At 41.6% G+C, this 20,574-nt stretch overlaps 1 protein-coding gene across 1 annotated transcript in view; it reads right to left on the bottom strand.

The window, feature by feature from the left end:
• The window catches only part of LOC126204115 (odorant receptor 43a-like), a 51,660-nt gene extending 40,543 nt beyond the window's left edge, over nt 1–11,117 (bottom strand). Inside the window, exon 1 of the mRNA XM_049938530.1 lies at nt 10,333–11,117. Coding sequence (XP_049794487.1) covers nt 10,333–11,117 — 785 coding nt within the window. The remainder of the gene's footprint in view (nt 1–10,332) is intronic.
• Nucleotides 11,118–20,574: the final 9,457 nt, after the last annotated feature.

Raw genomic sequence — 20,574 nt, forward strand, 5'->3', positions numbered from 1 at the left:
TTATGTAGAAATGTCGGAACACACGAGACAATGCTGAGTCTACGACTTCTCATAGAAGATAGGTTAAGGAAAGATTATCGCAAGTTTATAGCATTTGTAGAAGTAGAGAAAGCTTTTGACAATGTTCACAGAAATACTTTCTTTCAAATTCTGAAGGTGGCAAGCGTAAAATACAGGGAGCGAAAGGCTATTTACAATTTGTACAGAACCAGATGGCAGTTTTAAGAGTCGAGGGGCACGGAAGGCAGGCAGTGACTGAGAGGGGAATGAGACAGCAAAGAACCTACAAGAGCCGTTGAACTGAATTGACAGTGTCTTGAAAGAGAATGTACGATGAACATCAACAAAAGCAAAACGAGGATAATGGAATGTAGTCGAATGAAATCAAGTGATCCTGACGGAATTAGGTTAGGAAATGAGACATTTAAAGTATTAGAAAAGTTTTGCTATTTAACTAAACTCCTCCCGAACAGGCCATGAAGACTCAACGGTACTGACGGGCCGCCTTCTCATCCTCAACCCATAGGCGTTACTGGATGCGGATATGGAGGGGCATGTAGTCAGCACACCGCTCTCCCGACCGTAAGTCAGTTTCCTAGACCGGAGCCGCTACTTCTCAATCAAATAGCTCCTCAGTTTGACTCACAAGGGCTATTTGGGAAGCACAATAATTGATGATGGTCGAAGTAGAGATAATATAAAATGTGGACTGGCTATGGCAAGAAAAACGTATCTGAAGAAGATAAATTCGTTAACATAGCGTACAGATCTAATTGACAGGAAGTCATTTCTGAAAGTATTTGTATGGAGTGTAGCCATGTATGGAAATGAAACATAGACGACAAATAGTTCAGAGAAGACGAGAATAGAAGCTTTCGAAATGTGGTGCAACAGAAGAATGTTGAAGATCAGATGGGTAGATGAAGTAACTATTGTAGAGGTACTGAACAGAATTGGGGAGAATGGGAATTTGTGCCACAACTTGGCTAAAAAAAGGAGTCTACTGGTAGGACACGTTCTGAGGTGTCAAGGGATCACCAATATAGTATTGGTGGGAAGCATGGAGGGTTAAAATCAGAGAGCGATTGCAAGAGATGAATACACTGAACACAATCAGAAGGATGTAGGTTGCAGTAGTTACTCGGAGATGAAGAGGCTTGCAAAGAGCCATCAGTCCTGCAAGAAAGGATTTGCGGAGACATGGCTTTGCCACAGCCTAGAGGGTTGTTTCCAGAATGAGATTTTCACTCTGCAGCGGAGTATGAGCTGATATGAAACTTACTGGCGGATTAAAACTGTGTGCCGGACCGAGACTCTAACTCGAGACCTTTGCCTTTCACGGGCAAGTGCTCTACCATCTGAGCTAACCAAGCACGACTGCAGGTTCGCAGCAGAGCATCTATGAAGTTTGGAAGGTAGGAGGCGAGGTAGTGGCGGACTTGAAGTTGTGAGGACCGGTCGTAAGTCGTGCTTGAGTAGCTCAGATGGTAAAGCACTTGTTCGCGAAATGTAAAGGTCCCGAGTTCGACTCTCGGTCCGGCACACAGTTTTAATCTGTCAGGAATTTCGTATCAGCACATACTCCGCTGCAGAGTGAAAATCTCGTTCTGGATATATGATAATATGCTACAATTTTTGTGCTATGGTGCAGTAAGTTATTACATTTCCTTCTGTAACATAATGGTGTGGGGGGAATTTGTTACAATTTTGTTTGAAACTTATCTGAAACTCAGTGTAAGATGAGGGAGATCCAGGAGCTGACACCCACTGCAGAGTTATGCCACGAACACTAGCAGCCACTGGCGGTGCAATACTGTTTGAAAACTAGTAAGCTGCCACCTGCTGACACATAATAGTACATATATTGTCAGCTTTTGGTGTTATAGTTCAGTGTTACGATCCAGTAGCTGATACCTGCTATCATGTTATGGTACATATACTTTGATTAAGTATTCAGAGTAGTGATAGTCTCCCTGTAACCTGATTATCATTGCCCCACCCAATAGTACGTGAGGTAATGGCAGTCATCATATGTCAACTAACCATCATAGCCTATAATAACAATTACTGCAGATACACACAGTCAGCTTCTGACATTGCAACAACCTTTTAAGATCCAATAGCTGACACAGCACACACAATGTCAGGCAGTGATGGTAGAATACAGTTTTGAGATTCAGTAGCTGACATACCAGTCCGTGACACCCGCTGCATTTATAAAATCCGGTTTCTGGTGCTATAATATTATTTAAGATCTGTTAGCTTGCACCCCTGTCACTTTACATTATTATTTCAATTGTGAATGCGTATGTTTGTATCGACTATCACTGCATTGTCTGATTAGCATAGTATTTTTAGTAGCTGAGCTGGGAAACAAAAGAAAGGGAATATTCCGAACATCAGATGCATGGAACTTTGGAAGCTGAAAAAAATGGGATACCCATTGCATATTCGAAGTTACCAAACCAACTCATGTACAGACATTCTCGAAAACGTCCATTTCTAAGACAGATGGGCTCATTTTTTACTAGATGCAAAATACGAAGCTGGAAAAGTAAGGCATAATGTCCGACAGTCAGCAAAATGGATTCCTTATTAGTAGGTGTCCACAACCAAGTTGTAGAGTTGAGGCTCGACACTCCGCTCACAGATGGAATACGTGTCAAGAAGTGAATACATATACATTACGCAAAGAATTCTAGATACAATAACGGCATCAGGGTACAGTGTTACCGACAAGAGCCAGAAATGGAAGTCTTTACAGTATATTGTGACACCAAGAGCTTACAAAGGGTGTCATAACAGAGAGATATACTATTGGTAGCATGTCTACTAAAATGTAGACTGTACTAAAATAAATTGAAAAATAACGTTATTTTTCATTTGTGCACTTGTGCATGCATATCTCAATAAGGCGCGCGGGGTAGCCGCGCCATTTGAGGCGTCTTGCCACGGTTCGCGAGAATCCCCCTGTCGGAGGTTCGAGTCCTCCCTCGGGCAATGGTGTGTGCGTTGTCCTTAGCGTAAGTTAGTTTAAGTTAGATTAGGTATTGTGGAAGTCTAGGGCAGTTTGGTCCCACAGAAACGTATCACAAAAATATCAATAGGCCTATAATATTTTTTCAATGAAATGTTTGCTTTTTACTTGCTTCCTTCTTCCCCAATGGAAAGGAAGTACAGGCCAGTCGTACACACTATATCAAATGCAGTATATTGCACCAACTTCTGTTTTGCAATCATACCACTGTATGCAGTATTTTGTAAAAAAAAAAAAAAGAAATGAAATGTTCGTATGGCTTTGTTGGCCGGGAGGATGTCATCGATCATGTACATTTTTTTTGTTACAATTTCGCTGTAACACAATGATATACAGAGAAGCGAAGTGTCATGGATCCTCCACCAAATGACAATGACGTAGTTGGTAACCTCAGCAGAAGATGACAAGTGTTTTGACTGCAAGAGAAAGTTGAAACTCTATCACAAGGCGACTATAATCTAATCGAAACTTTGAAAATCAGTTGTAGGCGTAGTAACACTTGTATCTTGCTGATACGAATGTGTATTAACACTGTTCAGTATGCTATTTCATCAAATATCATGTAGCTTACACTGTGTGCCAGCATGATTTAATGTTATCAGCAAATGACAACATGTGTTTTGTAGTTTAAGATAAATACCTTAGCTTGGCGGTCACTATAATGTTTGGCTGACCCTGATATCGGTTTCAATTGAGATGAGACCAGTTTTTAACAAAATTAGATTTGGGAATAATTTATTTTTACTTTGGTATAAAAGTAAACAATCGATAAGTACACTTTAAGAGGTAAGCTAGATCTGCAGTAGTATCCCAGTGTACTCTGTAGTTTTATAGAACAAATTTTTGTGAATTTTGTTTTTTAATGTGTGGTAAAAAGATGTAATTAAGTTCGATGAGTAATCTGTCAGTTATATTGTTATTGCTGATAACCAAGTTACATGTATTTTTATAAGTAATACAAGGAACGTAGATGTGGAAATATTTAATTTCAAGGTCAATTATGCCTTGAATAGCGGAATACCGATATCGAACGTCAGTCATCGACAAGTGTGGCTTATGCTGTAAGTGTTATCAGTAGTGCTATTATACAGGCCATGTTTATTTCTCTAATCTTATAGACTAATTAGGGAGCAACAGTAGAGAAACACGTTTCTGTAGTTGAAATTATTACGTATTTTGATAAATAATTTTATTTTAGTGCAAAACCACATCTTCACGATGTTGAAGTTTCCTCTCTTTATGATAAATATTGTCCATTGTTGTCTTTGGTCTTGCTTACATCTACTATTTGGAGGATTATGCTGTTATATATGCATAATAGGAAAATATTCAGTTTCAGTGATACAATGCAATAGTAAAAACGCCTTCTTCCCCCTAAAGTGGTGCTTCGTTACTTCATCCTTCTTTGGGTAAGCTGTGTCTTTACATCTCTAACTTTTTCACTTAATGATTAGATCTTAGTATTGTTTAGTACTTGGTTATGGAAAGGTAAGGAAATACAGTCTGTAAACGTTTCAGTATGTGTTGGCACCATAGTTCCTATCCATATACAAGAGGAATCACCTCAAAACTTAATTTTTGAAAATTGCCTGATTTAGTGACAAAATAGACTGTCTTTAGTGTCTTATGTTTAGTCAGCAGTGTTTTGTACATTTATAGAACATTTAAACGGTGCACATTGCATTGTGACACTTGACAAGTTTTCATAGAGAAATTTAGATATGGAAATGTGTGTTTTGGTACTAACTGAGATACAGGGAACGAACCATGGCCATACAAAGTGCTGCTTATTGGAAAATCCTATCACACACATGTTGTGTGAATGCGTGTGTGTGTGTGTGTTTGTGTGTGTGTGTGTGTGTGTGTGTGTGTGTGTGTGTGTGTGTGTGGGAAGGGGCGGGGGTGGGTACCTCTTTTTCGTTTTAATGGTCGCCAGTAGTGCAAAAAATGAGATGTAGCTTCTTGGAGTGTGAATGATGTCATAGAAAAGAGGGGAAAATCTAGACAGGTGATGACGATTATTTCATAGGTAACTGAGGTGTAGTTTGTGATATCATGGGTAAAGTAATGATACGATCATCTGATATAATAAATGTAAACTAAGTGTGATGCATACACTACTTAAAGATAAATGGTTTGTATCTTCGAATGTCTGTATATTGGTCATTTAATGATCAGTAAATAGTAAACTAGTGTGTGTGTAGTCTGTGTCCTAAAAATGAAAACGTACACAGCCTACAATATTATGAAATCGATTTGTTTACGGTTGACATTTGGGAAATTGCGAGAACCTTGAACGATAGTCATGCAAGTAGGGTGTCAATGTATATTTATTCGTGTTAAGAGCTCACCTTCCTTGTGTTAACCATACTGACATACACTGAACCACACATCCACCTGTCTAATAGGGTGTTGGTCCACCTTTTGATTGCAATGCAGCAGAGATTCTCAGTGGCATTGTTTCGGTAAGTCCTTGGTTTTTGAAGACATCTGTCTACCCACAGGTGATGAAATTCCCATAAATTGTTGGCTGGTGGGTTATGGGTTTGGAGCTGCACCTGTTACAGCACCAGATGTATTTCTTCAGGCTCATATTCAGTGTTTGTTAATGCCAGTAGCCACAGCCTGGATAGTCATCAAACTTAAACGTTTTGTCGGGTGAACATCGTACAAGACGCGAGTTTCTTAGGGTCAACAATATTAGATACCGGAAAGTAACTATCTGCGAGTCAGCGACAAACCAAATCCCAAGAAATGGTATGTGGTCAACATATTAAGTCACAGGATAAGTGTAGCATTTAATCATAAATTGTACTTGCGGTATACACAAGGAACATGCTTCGCTGATTTGGAGTTCCATATCTGAATTATATTTAAATAACCAATAAACTTTCTTCAGACCAGAAGCACTTGCAGTTTACACGTGAAAAATAGAGGCGTCGAGCACACTAATGCCACCCAGTGACAACTTTGAATAACACAACACACATTTGCCTGATAAGACCGTTACATCAGGAAAGGCTAGGGATTAGGTAATACATATTACACAAAGCGAGCGGCCTTGCCACAGTGGTAACACAGGTTGTCGTCAGACCAGCGAAGTTAAACGCTGTCGGCTTCGTTACCACTTTGATGGGTGACTGACTGGGTGTGCCGAATGCTGCTGTCTAGTGAGGTAGACTGAGTCCTTGTGAGGCCAGTTCAGGAGCTACTCGACTGAAGAGCTACTTGACTGAGAAGAAGAAGCTACTTGACTGAGAAGTTCTCGTAACTTTGCAGCGGCCGAGAGTGCGGTGAACTGACCACGTGACTCTCCACATCCATATCTGATGATACCTAGGGGCTGAGGATGACACGGCGGTCGGTCGGAACTGTTAGGCACTGAAGGCCTGTCCGGACGAAGCTTTTGTGTTGCATACAACAAGAAATGAAGAAGAGAAGTGCTGGGATTACCAAGAGCGATGATGCAGTCTGTCTCCCCCACTGTTGAACCTGTACAACGGAGCAGCAAAGGCGGAAACAATAGAAAAATTCTTAAGAAGGATTAAAATTCAATATGGAAAGGTGTAAATTATAAGGTTCAATGAATATATTGCTATCCTCAGTAAAAGTGAAGAAAGTGCACTACCGTCTTAATGGAAGCAACAGATTGATGAATGCAGAATATGGTTCAGGAGTCATATGGAAAATCGCCAAGCGGGTCTAAGGCTTCCCTTCAGTACTTTGTTGACCAGCCTGATATGGCAGTTGAAGACAGCAAAAGGGAAGAAGATGTATCAAATTTCACATTCGAGAAAAGCGCAGGTGTCTCTAGTGTATAGGAAGGGTAAAAGAACGGACCAGAATAATTACAGACCAAAATCCCTAAACATATATATCCCTTGAACATATTACAAGTTCGAAAGTAACGAACGTACTTGAGACTGAGATGCTTATGCCCACCAATCAGCAAGGGTTTAGGAAGTATCGCTCAATCGAAACTCAGCTTACTCTTTTCACACATGATATACTGCGAGCTATGGGTGAATGGCAAGAAGCAGAATTCTTCTTTCTGCTACACACCTGTGCCCATTCGCCGCAGATTAAAATAAAGCGGTAGTAAGGTTACAATAGGTCGCCCGACTAGCCGTGCAGTCTAACGCGCTGTTTCCCAATCGGGAAGGTGTGACGGTCCCCGGCACGAATCCGCCAGACGGATTAGTGTGGAGGTCCGGTGTGCCGGCCAGCCTGTAGATGGTTTTAAGGCGGTTTTCCATCTGCCTTGGCAAATGCGGGCTGGTTCCCCTTATTCCGCCTTATTTACACTATGTTGGCGATTTTTGCGCAAACACTCTCTCCACTTACACGTACACCATAATTACTCTACCATGCAAACATTTGGGGCTACACTTGTCTGGCATGAGCCGTTCGCGTGAGAGAGAGAGAGAGAGAGAGAGAGTGGGGGGGAGGGGGGCGCTCCACTGGGGGCCGAACCGCTCAATAGCTCTGGGTTCGTTGTGGGGCGGCGGTGGGGTGGGTGGACAACTGTGGTCTGCTGTGGGGTTGAGAACCACTGAAGGCTATGATGGCGGGACGAATCCTCTCCATCGTTCCTAGGTCCTTGGTTCAATACACAATACACAAGGTTACTATCGTCTGGAAGAGAAGCATGGATTGTGCGAAAACGGCAAAAGAAGAGGAGCGAAGTATGCGTGAAGTGGTGTTAGTAGCAGGTGGACCGGTAAGATAAGACGTGACGGTGAGGAAAGAGATACGTGGAAAATACTATAAAAGGAACAGACTAGTAAGATGTGCTAGGCCAACAGGTAACGGTAAAGATTGAAAATTGGCGTTGAAGACTAAGTTTGGAATATACCTAACTAATAACTGCGTGCAATTGCTGCTCTGAGATGAAGTAATTGCCACAGGAGAAGCACTCGTGGCGGACTCCTACAAACCATTCATAGGAATAGTATCACAAAAAATTTTACAGTGTCCGTGTCTGATTCTGAATTTGTAATACAGTAAATACAGCGAGGACTCTTTAGTTTGTCATTATTTCATTTTGTCAAACTGACTTCGATCGGGAAATCCATACTCAGTGCTTAACAGAGTTTATAGCAGACATATATAGCGCTGAAACGTTTTTGAGTGCACTGTTCGCGTGTTGCTGCGATAAACCACAAAATAAAATCACGACATCAAGAAGTATTATGTTGCATCTACGTAAAAGTATACTGCTTTGAGGTAAATGTTGAATATTCTTGCTTCCATTGCATACTTCACATTTCAAATTCACTGGAAACAACGGTTTGACAAGTAAAATCAGCTTTAATAAGGAAGTCGATACTATCTTTACTGTGTTACAATGTCAGATCTAATTATTTTGAAGGAGGTATCTTGGCGTTCACCAATAGTGCTTCAGACAAACCACGGAAAAACTACGACTGGATGGACAGAATGGTTTTGAACTCCTTGTGAATACGAGTTCTTGGTGTACACTTTGTTCCTAGTGCCCTAGATATATTCAGTACCCGAATTTCTTACGGTGTACTGCGCTAGCTCTCTCGTGAGCGTATCTAGAAACGCTGATTTTAGAGGTACCTCCAGTTATAAGAACTAAAGTATACCGTGCGTATGGAATGAAGGTCGCCCTCACTACAATGTTTTTCCGACATGGGGATCGAGATCGAGGTACATCCTCCGTGGACTGCAGCGTAGACAACGATTCGCTGGTAAATCCACAAATCTTACAGTACCTACGTTCCCAGAGCAAGAAAGCAATTTGGATGAACAGACGTGCGGTTACTTACATAAATAGCAATCAACTACCACTTTCAAAAAAGTGCAGAAATTTCATTCACGTGATGGAAGAAATCCCAGACACAGGGCAAAGAAACATTTCTGTGTTATAGTTCTAAGTAATAAAATTTTCATAGTAATTTTAATAAACAGTCATTATTATATTTAGAAGCAATGTCACATTTGATTTGTGATTTAGACTTCGCGATTTACTGACAACAGTGTTCGTATGAATAAGCGGCAGTCATGGTGATGGTTGCCTAAGGTAGGATACGGTCAACTGTGCTCCGTACGAAATCAATCATGATGTAAAACTGAGTTTAAGTGCACAAAAGAGTGCAAAATATTAAAAATAAGCCGGCCAGAGTGGCCAAGCGGTTCTAGGCGCTACAGTCCGGAACCGCGCGACCGCTACGGTCGCAGGTTCGAATCCTGCCTCGGGCATGGATGTGTGTGATGTCCTTAGGTCAGTTAGGTTTTAGTAGTTCTAAGTTCTAGGGGACTGATGACCTCAGAAGTTAAGTCTCATAGTGCTCAGAGCCATTTGAACCATTACAAAATAAACACTGGTGTACAATCTATGACAGAAGATGACTGACCGAACGAGAAATGACGGTAGTCATGGCACTACGCTAGGTTTTAGGAAGGGGTGAAATTTCGTCCCACCCTGATATGATTACTTAACATTTCTTACCAACAAATTCGCCTATGAACACATTAAGGTTAAGTACATTTTTCAATTATTTTCTAGTTGAGTATCCCAGCAACAGAACAAAAGAATTACGGACTGCAATTATGCAGCAACCCTTTAAGGTTACGACTTGTAGTAAGTTTTGTAGCAATATCGTTAGCAATATTGAAAAATATTGTCCGCAGCTCGTGGTCGTGCGGTTGCGTTCTCGCTTCCCACGCCCGGGTTCCCGGGTTCGATTCCCGGCGGGGTCATTGATTTTCTCTGCCTCATGATGACTGGGTGTTGTGTGATGTCCTTAGGTCAGTTAGGTTTAAGTAGTTCTAAGTTCTAGGGGACTGATGTCCATAGATGTTAAGTCCCATAGTGCTCAGAGCCATTTTTTGAAAAATATTTGAATTTCACTTTTCAAGTCTCACGTCTCGCTAGGTTTGTCTACTTTATGGGACACAGTAAGAACATGAGGAACACAATTCACTCATAACCATTATGAAAACTGTTCACCATGTTCAGTGCATAGCCTGCAACAAATCACAAAATTTTTTAGCTCCGTACTAGAAAAACCAATGGGGTCTGTGAGGAAGCATGCGAGGCACAAATACGATTATTGGGGATGTTGGGGAAAAGTAGATAAGCAGAAATGGAAAAATTAGGACAATATAGGAAAAGTTGGAGGAGGCCAGTAGAATGAAAGTCGATAAAAAATGATCTAGTCGAGCATTAGCGAGACTTAGAAAAAGTCTGTTCTCACTCCGCGTCACTTCTCAGTGTTAATTGTCCTAATTTTGTCTATTAAATGTCAATATAATGATCTGGTACGTACCGGAGAGTTTGTTGATGGCTTTCAATGCAAAGGCACAAATCTCTGTACAGCCTGTCCTGAGACGAAGCGTGTGAACCCTCGAAACGGTATTTGACTCCCAGTTCCGCGTCAGCCTGCTCTGAGCTCAGGGCGGCTATACGAATTGTGACGACCTTCAACTGCGCGGCCACCAAAATCATTACTGTTGCTAGAAGACAGTCCATGCCGAAGCTAATGTGGCACAGATGGTTGGCTGCGCAACACTGCACGATGTACGACAGTGCGTAGTAGCTATTGTTGCCGGCCCAATAGTGCTGGACGAGCGGAAGGCGACGTTCGCCCGGGTGCACGATCAACGGCATTGGGAACCACACGATCGACTGCACGACCAAGGAAAGGAAAATGGCCAGTGAAACGCGGCTCGCACGTTTGCGCGAGTTCTGCAGGATGTCGGCCATGGTGGTGTCCTTGGAGCAGGCCTCACTTTGTTTCGACACCAACGCGTTGAGACGATGCGCCATGGCGTAATACTGCTGCCTGTCCCACACGAACAGTATGCCCTTGACGAGTCCACTGCAGGTCGTGAAAGAGTTAATCAGGACCAGCGTCGTCTCTTCAAGATCAGCTCCGCTGTAGCCCACGGCCAGAGCGCCTTCCATGCAGTTCCAAACGCCCAGCGTCAAGACGAGGGCGCTGTAGAAGTTATACAGCGGCGAATCGCCCAGTGGCCACATCCCGAACAGGCACAGTAGACGGATGTTCAGCTTGAGAACGGAGTGGCCACTGGTTGACCAGGAGAATGCCATCTCTGGGTGAACACGCTCTTTACCGTGCATTCAACGACTCGCAGTGAGACACTATAGCAGTACTCTCTCTGCAATCTAGCAAATTTCTCCGATGTGACTTAGCAATAGGCAACGAATGAGGTTGCACAAGCGATAACTCCTGCTACAGCCATGAGCCAATCTGTTATTGTGTGACCTATATATATATATATATATATATATATATATATATATATATATATATATATATATATATATATATATATAAAACGGCAAGTATTAAAAAATCAATACCAAATTATAGAGGTCGAGATACGTTCTCAATTATCAATCAACTGCTATTGCATATTTTATTAGACTTTCTTAATAGGTTCTCATATATTCATTCACCTCCAAGGCAGCAATACAATATAGATTAGAGTAAAACGTCAATCGAAATTAATAATCAAATCCCCGTACTTCAAACTGCTACGCTGAACACGCCAACCGACGATGTAATTGTATAATATTTTAAAATATAGTCTTCTGCATACATGCATTTTACTATACAATTTGCAAAAGATGTCTGGAACTCATTTGTAAGTCAGTTTCCTCGGTTTGTGGGTTAATTTTCAGATCAAAAGTATTTTAAGAGCGCATGTGATATAACATACGAACAAAGCCAGTTCCTCATTTGCATGTTGTTTAGAGAGCTCTTAGGGTGATAATAATTCTTCTCACCAAAAATTTTAGCTAACATCTTGAAAGAGACCGTCTGTTACACTAAAACTCCTGCAGTTATTCGAAAAGCTGTATGTGTTGTTTGTACTTTGGTTTCCTGTTTAGGAAATTTTGCTATTTTCCCTGAGCTTCTCCTTCTGTAGAATTCGAAGCACTCCTGGGTGAACTTTGTATAGAGCCCTATAGAAGTAAGCGTTATAAACATCTGAAGTCGATATACGATAAGACCGTTCAAATAAACCTCCCATTGCTGTCCAAGAAAGGACTGTAACCAGCGATCCTTAACATTCTACTGAGTAGCTTAAGAAGCCTCAATTAATGGAAGGGAGAGTTAGAACTGTGTTGCGGTTGTGCAACCGAAGGCGCTCTCACACTCTGGTAGCAGTCTGGAGGTCACACTAAGTTCCATCTCCAGAATATGGCAAAAGAATACCAGTGGATAGTGAGAACTTCAAGGTCACCAGATTAACAGCCAATGTACTGGGCTAAATCCGGTATCTCACGCATCTCATCATATGAAATGTACTACAGCTTTCATGACGATCGTTTCGTAGGAAGAGGAACATTAATTAGTGATACATCACTAATTCTATTGAAAAATAGTAATCTTTGCGTTAGCGTCGTACATCACTCTATTCCGTAATTTTATTTCTTGTCATTCCAAAAAATATCAACCCTACTCAAGCACTTGCGATAGTCCTCCAAAAAACAAATGGGACGCATTTGAATTACTATGTCTAGCTATGAAAAGAGATCGTATCACAGTATTTTAGCATTTCTCTTGGAAACCATGACAATTCGTCATAATGGTCGAGGTGGAAATACTGATTGGGCCCAAGAATAAGAGTAGTAATGGTGTAGACATACGTTTATCTCGCTTCACGTATTCATTAGTAATATCTGCTGATACCACTTTAATTTCCTTCCACAATCTCCTGAGGGCCCTCTGGATATTTTTTCCACTGTCAAATTTCAGATTATGACCAATTCAGTCAATTTTTTGGGGTATCTTATCTCCTTGTAGTAGGGGAGGCAACCAGTGTACGTTAAAAAAAACAAAGGAAAAGAGAAAAAGAAACACTCGGATGAATATTCTTAAGCTGGATCGGAGTATACACTACTTTGATATTCCTGAAAAAGTAATTTCGTTTGTTGCCTATTCTTGCTAACAGGAGGCCCTGCCATTCACAGGCCACGCTGTCACTGACTTAGTTATTGATGCGTGACTCCCGAACGCATGCAACGTTTCAGGATGCTACAGTTTCTCCCGCATAACTAGCTGTCCAAATTTGACCAAGAAAGGCAAGACTCTGCATTTTTTTTATGTTCACAAGATTCACCTGTGAGGAAGTAAGAACTTGCTAAAAGAATAACCAGAGATTTCTATTATTTTTAATATTGACCATTAACATTTACAATTATCTGTAGTCTATGACTTGCGTCATGGAGGTTCCTGAAAACGTAATAAATCTGTGTATAATTCATAAAAACTTTTCAATTAACACGGTTTCTTCAGTTAACAAATGTGTTTCTCAAGACATAATCTGCGGAATACCGGAAGCATTTGTTAAAGCCGTGTACTCGCTGTCTAGAGAAATAATGTTGATGTATCTGTCCAGCCGTTAAAAATAGGATATAATAAAGACACAACGGATTTCCTTCTCTGCCATTTGTGGCCACGTCGTCGACATGAAGTTAAATCTTGCTTCCTCTCTTTGTACCGTGAAATTAACTCAGATTGAGCACGCAAAGAAAAACAAGAATTTGTAAGAATAAAAATATAACACAACATTCAGAGAGGCAGGCGAGGTGGAATTTTGTAATATTTTTTATCGTTCCATATTAAATTCTGACGTCTACCAGAACTTATATCCACTTATATGTCTAATAACTCAAGTAAACTAACGATGTTCCTCGTCTCTAGAGACCGGTATTTGCATAAAAACTAATTAAAGTGAGATGATGCAGCATTTAATCATCAGTCATTTCACGAACTCTACTTGATAAAGGCCTCCTCTAGACTTAAGTACGTTTTACGATCTTAACAACACTGGTGATCTAACTTACAGCTTAAGATGCACTTGCCGATAAGAATTACGAAAATAAACATCGTTATTCCTAAGTCTAAATTTGCCAATAACTGACCTCTGAAACTGATATCAAAGTAAGCCAAACATTCTAGTGACCCATGGTGTAACAAAGCAGATGAATCTCATAGGCAGATTAAAACTGTGAGTCGCAACGGGACTCGAAACTGGGACCTTTACATTAAGAATACAGTAGATATTAGCGTGGAGTGGGCAACGATTTGCGATCCATTTTCGCAACACAATTAGGTTAATCTATGAATCCGGAATACCTCCATAATGACTGGTGACTGGTATAGGTACGACAATTTATAACATATACTCGTAGTTTGTGAGATTAGGGATGCTATGCACCCTTTGATACACTTGGACTTTTGTGCAATGGGTTGCTTACACGCAGCGCAGGTGCTAGCCTACATGAAATAGGCAATGATGACATCAGTGACCTTAAATGGAAATTACAGGATTTCCATATATAAAACTTTTTGTGTAACATTGAAATTAAACGAGTCACAATATGGCCATCTTGACTGTGATGAGAAGTATTCAAATGATCAGAATTTTATGTTGTATATTCAGAAGTATTTATCAAAAGACAACGAAAGGTAGCACTTGTATACATGGAAAGTTCCTTTTCTAGACCATACAATGTGTAAGGCAAAACGGATTCTCAAATTAATTATTTTCCACATCTGGATTATTGAATGACACTTGTCCTTTGTCACAGGGCAGGCTTCAGGGAGACTGAATTTGCTGACTGAGTATTTTGTTTGTTCAGAAAGGGCTTGTGTCACTGATGTACAATATATTTGACTTTCCGCCAACGTAATATGATACGTATGCTGCATTGCAAAACACACATGGACCCTACTGCTGATCTAGCTTACACCTTAAGATGCACTATCAACAAGAATTACAAAAATAAACAACGTTATTCCTAATTCTAAATCTGCCAATAACTGATCTATGAAACTGATATCAAAGTAAGCTAAACATTCTAGTGGCCCATGATAGTATATTAGGTCCATCTTGCAGTTCAAAACTTTTGTCACCTGCTACTGACAATGCTAAATTTAACTATCACATAGACAAAGCTACTGTCTTTGAACTGGATATTCTCCATGACTTTTACACATCAAAGTAGGCCTCAGAACTTTCTTCAGTTTACTAGCACTTGCTATGGAGTGTCAACTACTTTTTGGGGTGGGGTGTTTCAAGCTTTTGGGGGGAGGGGGAAGGGATTTCAGCTGCTGGGATGTCAGCTATTGGGTGAGAAAACTACTGAGGGTGTCAGCTACTGGATGCATCTTTCCAAGGTTACCAGCAAACAGGAAATGGCAAACAGTAAACAATAATATCTGCGTAACAAGTAACAGTAAATGGTAAATGTGCAGTTGGTAATTGGTAGTTGGTAATGGGTAACTGCTGATGGTTGATGGTAAGTGAGTAAGAGTAAACGGTTTAACTGTTAAAGAGTAAGTGGTAAACAGTTAGTTGGGTAAAAGGTAACTGTAGTAGACCATAAAATGTTAACGTTAATGAGTATTGGTAAATGGTGGCAGGATAACAGGTAAGGGTAAATAGAAAACAGGTAACAGCTAATGGGTAATGGGTAATGAGTAGGGAATGGTAGTGGTGTGAATAGCTGCAGGTTAGAGGTTCCCAGCAAGAAGTGAGATAGCCAGCCACAGTGGCCGAGCGGTTCTAGGTGCTTTAGTCCAGAAGCACGCTGCTGCTATAGTCGCACATTCGAATCCTGCCTCGAGCATGGATACACATCCATGGTGTCCTTAGGTTAGTTAGGTTTAAGCAGTTCTGAGTCTAGGGACTGATGACCTCAGATGTTAAGTCCCATAGTGCTCAGACCCATTTGAACCACTTGAATTTTTTTAAGAAGTGAGATATCTACAGAATCAGTGAGCTCATGATTTACTGTTTACTGTTTACCATTATCTGTTACCCGCTTACCATTTACTGCTTACAACTAAACAATTAACTTTTTACCATTATCTGTTACCCAAAACACATCACAATTATCAGTGCACTGTTTGCAACTATCCATATAATGTATACCACCTAGCATTCACCATTATCCATAACCTGTTACCGATTTCCCATTACCCATTTACCTTTCGTCATCTGCCATTACCTATTTACCACTACCTGTTATATACACTCCTGGAAATTGAAATAAGAACACCGTGAATTCATTGTCCCAGGAAGGGGAAACTTTATTGACACATTCCTGGGGTCAGATACATCACATGATCACACTGACAGAACCACAGGCACATAGACACAGGCAACAGAGCATGCACAATGTCGGCACTAGTACAGTGTATATCCACATTTCGCAGCAATGCAAGCTGCTATTCTCCCATGGAGACGATCGTAGAGATGCTGGATGTAGTCCTGTGGAACGGCTTGCCATGCCATTTCCACCTGGCGCCTCAGTTGGACCAGCGTTCGTGCTGGACGTGCAGACCGCGTGAGACGACGCTTCATCCAGTCCCAAACATGCTCAATGGGGGACAGATCCGGAGATCTTGCTGGCCAGGGTAGTTGACTTACACCTTCTAGAGCACGTTGGGTGGCACGGGATACATGCGGACGTGCATTGTTCTGTTGGAACAGCAAGTTCCCTTGCCGGTCTAGGAATGGTAGAACGATGGGTTCGATGACGGTTTGGATGTACCGTGCACTATTCAGTGTCCCCTCGACGATCACCAGTGGTGTACGGCCAGTGTAGGAGATCGCTCCCCACACCATGATGCCGGGTGTTGGCCCTGTGTGCCTCGGTCGTATGCAGTCCTGATTGTGGCGCTCACCTGCACGGCGCCAAACACGAATACGACCATCATTGGCACCAAGGCAGAAGCGACTCTCATCGCTGAAGACGACACGTCTCCATTCGTCCCTCCATTCACGCCTGTCGCGACACCACTGGAGGCGGGCTGCACGATGTTGGGGCGTGAGCGGAAGACGGCCTAACGGTGTGCGGGACCGTAGCTCAGCTTCATGGAGACGGTTGCGAATGGTCCTCGCCGATACCCCAGGAGCAACAGTGTCCCTAATTTGCTGGGAAGTGGCGGTGTGGTCCCTTAGGCACTGCGTAGGATCCTACGGTCTTGGCGTGCATCCGTGCGTCGCTGCGGTCCGGTCCCAGGTCGACGGGCACGTGCACCTTCCGCCGACCACTGGCGACAACATCGATGTACTGTGGAGACCTCACGCCCCACGTGTTGAGCAATTCGGCGGTACGTCCACCCGGCCTCCCGCATGCCCACTATACGCCCTCGCTCAAAGTCCGTCAACTGCACATACGGTTCACGTCCACGCTGTCGCGGCATGCTACCAGTGTTAACGACTGCGATGGAGCTCCGTATGCCACGGCAAACTGGCTGACACTGACGGCGGCGGTGCACAAATGCTGCGCAGCTAGCGCCATTCGACGGCCAACACCGCGGTTCCTGGTGTGTCCGCTGTGCCGTGCGTGTGATCATTGCTTGTACAGCCCTCTCGCAGTGTCCGGAGCAAGTATGGTGGGTCTGACACACCGGTGTCAATGTGTTCTTTTTTCCATTTCCAGGAGTGTATTACTCATTACCTGTATAGTGTTAAGTGTTAGCCACTCCCATAACCCATTACCTGTTTGCTGTTTATTACTTACTGTTTCCAATTACAAATTTATTATATACTGTTTTACCATTAGCTTTAACTTTTTAATCATTGTCCATTACGTGTTTACCTTTTACGGTTATTAATTTCGTGTTGCCCTTTACCTATTAATTACTTACCATCTACCATCAGCCACTTACCATTTATGATTACCTGTTGCCTATTATCCATCATTCATTTACATTACCCATTACCTGTTTACAATTTACCATTACCGATTTGTCATTTACTATGTACCATATGCTGTTACCCACTACCCTTACATCAGTTACTGCTTACCTGATGACCATTTGACCATTTACTGTTAACTGTTTATCACTCATCATTTCCCTCATAATCATTTATCCAGTTATAATTTACTGTAACCTATTTACCATATAGGAATCGGACATGTCGAACCTGCCCCAGACTTTGTTATACAGGAAGAATACACCGAAAGAAATACAGTTCCAGAATTTTAGCTGCTAAGACAACCAGCAAGTATTATCTAAAATTTGTGGAATTTTTCCAACTTCATAGCTCGCCATGTGGCTGGAGGATTTTACACCTTTGTTATACCTGTAGCAAACAGCCCATGCACAACACGGCAGGCACATATCCCTGATGGTGGCACATTGGTAAACAGATAATGCGGCATAAGGCGATCGTAATTTGTAAAACGAATTTCAGTGACATAATAGTTCACAGCTGCTATTTGCTCGAATTTTCCGCTCATTTAATTGTCCGTAATAATTAGTAGGTCCGCTTGTAGTATCGCTAAGTGTTAAGAATGGAGGTAACTCTAAAAGCACCTGTCTTTGTTTGGGTTCGAGAGTTTCAGAATGATGTTGAATTCGTTTTATGTGTCAACCATCCAAGGAAAATATGGAGAACGTGGTATGCAATCGAAATCTCCTATTTCTCCAGAAGACCTACATTTGTCTTATTTAGCAGTTAATTTCTTGGACTTTCCTCCCAATGATGTCGACATTCTGTTAGAAATTTTGGAAACATTAGGAGGGTTAGGAAATTAATCGGTAATCTGCGTGAATTGTAGTTAGAATGATGAAAGTTGTGCTACTTAAGGTTCAGAACAAAAATTGATACTTTCCAAGCCCAATGTAAACAGGTACAGTAACAGCTTTCAACAAAAAAGAAATGGCTGTAAATTTTTTTGGTTCAACGAAGCAGGGAGAAAACGCTTAAACTTGAGCACTGCGAAAAACCGGTTTTGTTTCAGAAAATATGAACATGGACTGTATAAATGAAGGAAAGATTTACAAAAAGTACTAAATATGCACCAAAATGAAACTCAAAAAATGAAACTCGCAAAACTGTTTGTTTGTAAGATGTAGAACTCCTCGTGAGAGTCGGTGCACCATTTCCAAGGGAGACCTACAAGACTGGGCGCTCTGAATTGCAGGTGAGATGAACGTTACTGATATCCAGGTTCCTTGGAACTGGCTAAATGCATTCAGGAAATATTATGGAAAAGGAAGATTACTGAGTAGACCCAGAAGAAGGCTGCTGTAACCGTGGCCGAAACGCTGGTTTCCCCAGTAAAGTCTTCTACGTATGACCCAGTACGATACTCAAAAACTTTTATGTCAATATTGTTAAATATCTGTCATTTCTGCATTGTCAGTTTGCTTAATCATTTCTTTACGAATCTGACGTAATATGCCAAGTTTGAAGCACAATACACAGAACCACGGCCACGACAGTTTCTTAGTCCAGACGAATTCTATCTAAAGATAACTAGTACTTACTGTGAACTGCACGAACGAATTAATTTTTCTTTTCTTAGGTGTGCCTGCTGTAAGGAAAATTTTTGCATAACTGCTTAGTCAGCGTGGCCAGAGTCAGTCGACATTAATGTTATCTGGGTACGGTACTGCGTCATATTGTATATAACTAGTGCTGGAGACAACCAACGTTTCAGCCATGGTTGCAGCGGCCAGCAGTAGTTTTATACAATATGACGCAGTACCGTACCCAGAAAACTTTAATGTCGACTGACTCTGGCCTCGATGACTAAGCAATTATGTTGATATTTTCCTTACACCAGACACACCTCATAAAAGAAGAAATACGTAATTCGTTCGTGCAGTTCACAGTGAGTACTAGTTTTCTTTAAAAAACAGTAGTTTTCTACAATATGACGCGTTATCATACCCAGAAAACGTTTATGTCGTAAAAGTTTGTGTTGTCATCCGATAGACATTTCGCATTTTTATGACGTCTATGAGGAATGAACAATGAAATGTTTCATTGAAGGTAAAATATATATTATTCAAAAACTGTGGTAGGAACTGTGCTACAGGAATTGTTGCGAATTATTTAAGGTGAAGAAATTTAAATCTTGGCTCTGAGCACTATGGGACTTAACATCTATGGTCATCAGTCCCCTAGAACTTAGAACTACTTAAACCTAACTAACCTAAGGACATCACACAACACCCAGGCATCACGAGGCAGAGAAAATCCCTGACCCCACCGGGAATCGAACCCGGGAACCCGGGCGTGGGAAGCGAGAACGCTACCGCACGACCACGAGATGCGGGCAAATTTAAATCTCAACTGTTGGAGGTCGTCTGTGAGGTACCATAGTACTCGCCCTCGCTTTTCTTTGCTCTGCCGTTGAATTGTCTAACTATTGCATCTCAACAGTTTATCTGCCCTTATGGACAGTACGTTCTTCAAAAAATAAACGGTGTGAGGCATTTTTGGAAAGGTTTAAGTGCTTCAAATTCACGTGCGCACTCCATGCAACGTGGCGCTGTTTCCTCTTGTTACGGGCACGTGTCTTATTCGCCGATTCGAAGCTATGGAGGGACTACTGTACAAAACACTGTTATTATCGGTTCTTCGTGTAGCAAAAATAAGTAACTTTAACATATTTTTGAGAACCCTTGGACTCTCCCTTAGCCGTTAAAATTTTCACAGTACGTTCTTTCGGTGTCCTCTAACAACGTGGAAAATTTCAGGGTTGATTTTGAGATTGAGGGCTGGAC

Source organism: Schistocerca nitens, chromosome 9 (genome assembly GCF_023898315.1).
Source record: "Schistocerca nitens isolate TAMUIC-IGC-003100 chromosome 9, iqSchNite1.1, whole genome shotgun sequence".
Classification (NCBI taxonomy): Eukaryota; Metazoa; Arthropoda; class Insecta; order Orthoptera; family Acrididae; genus Schistocerca; species Schistocerca nitens.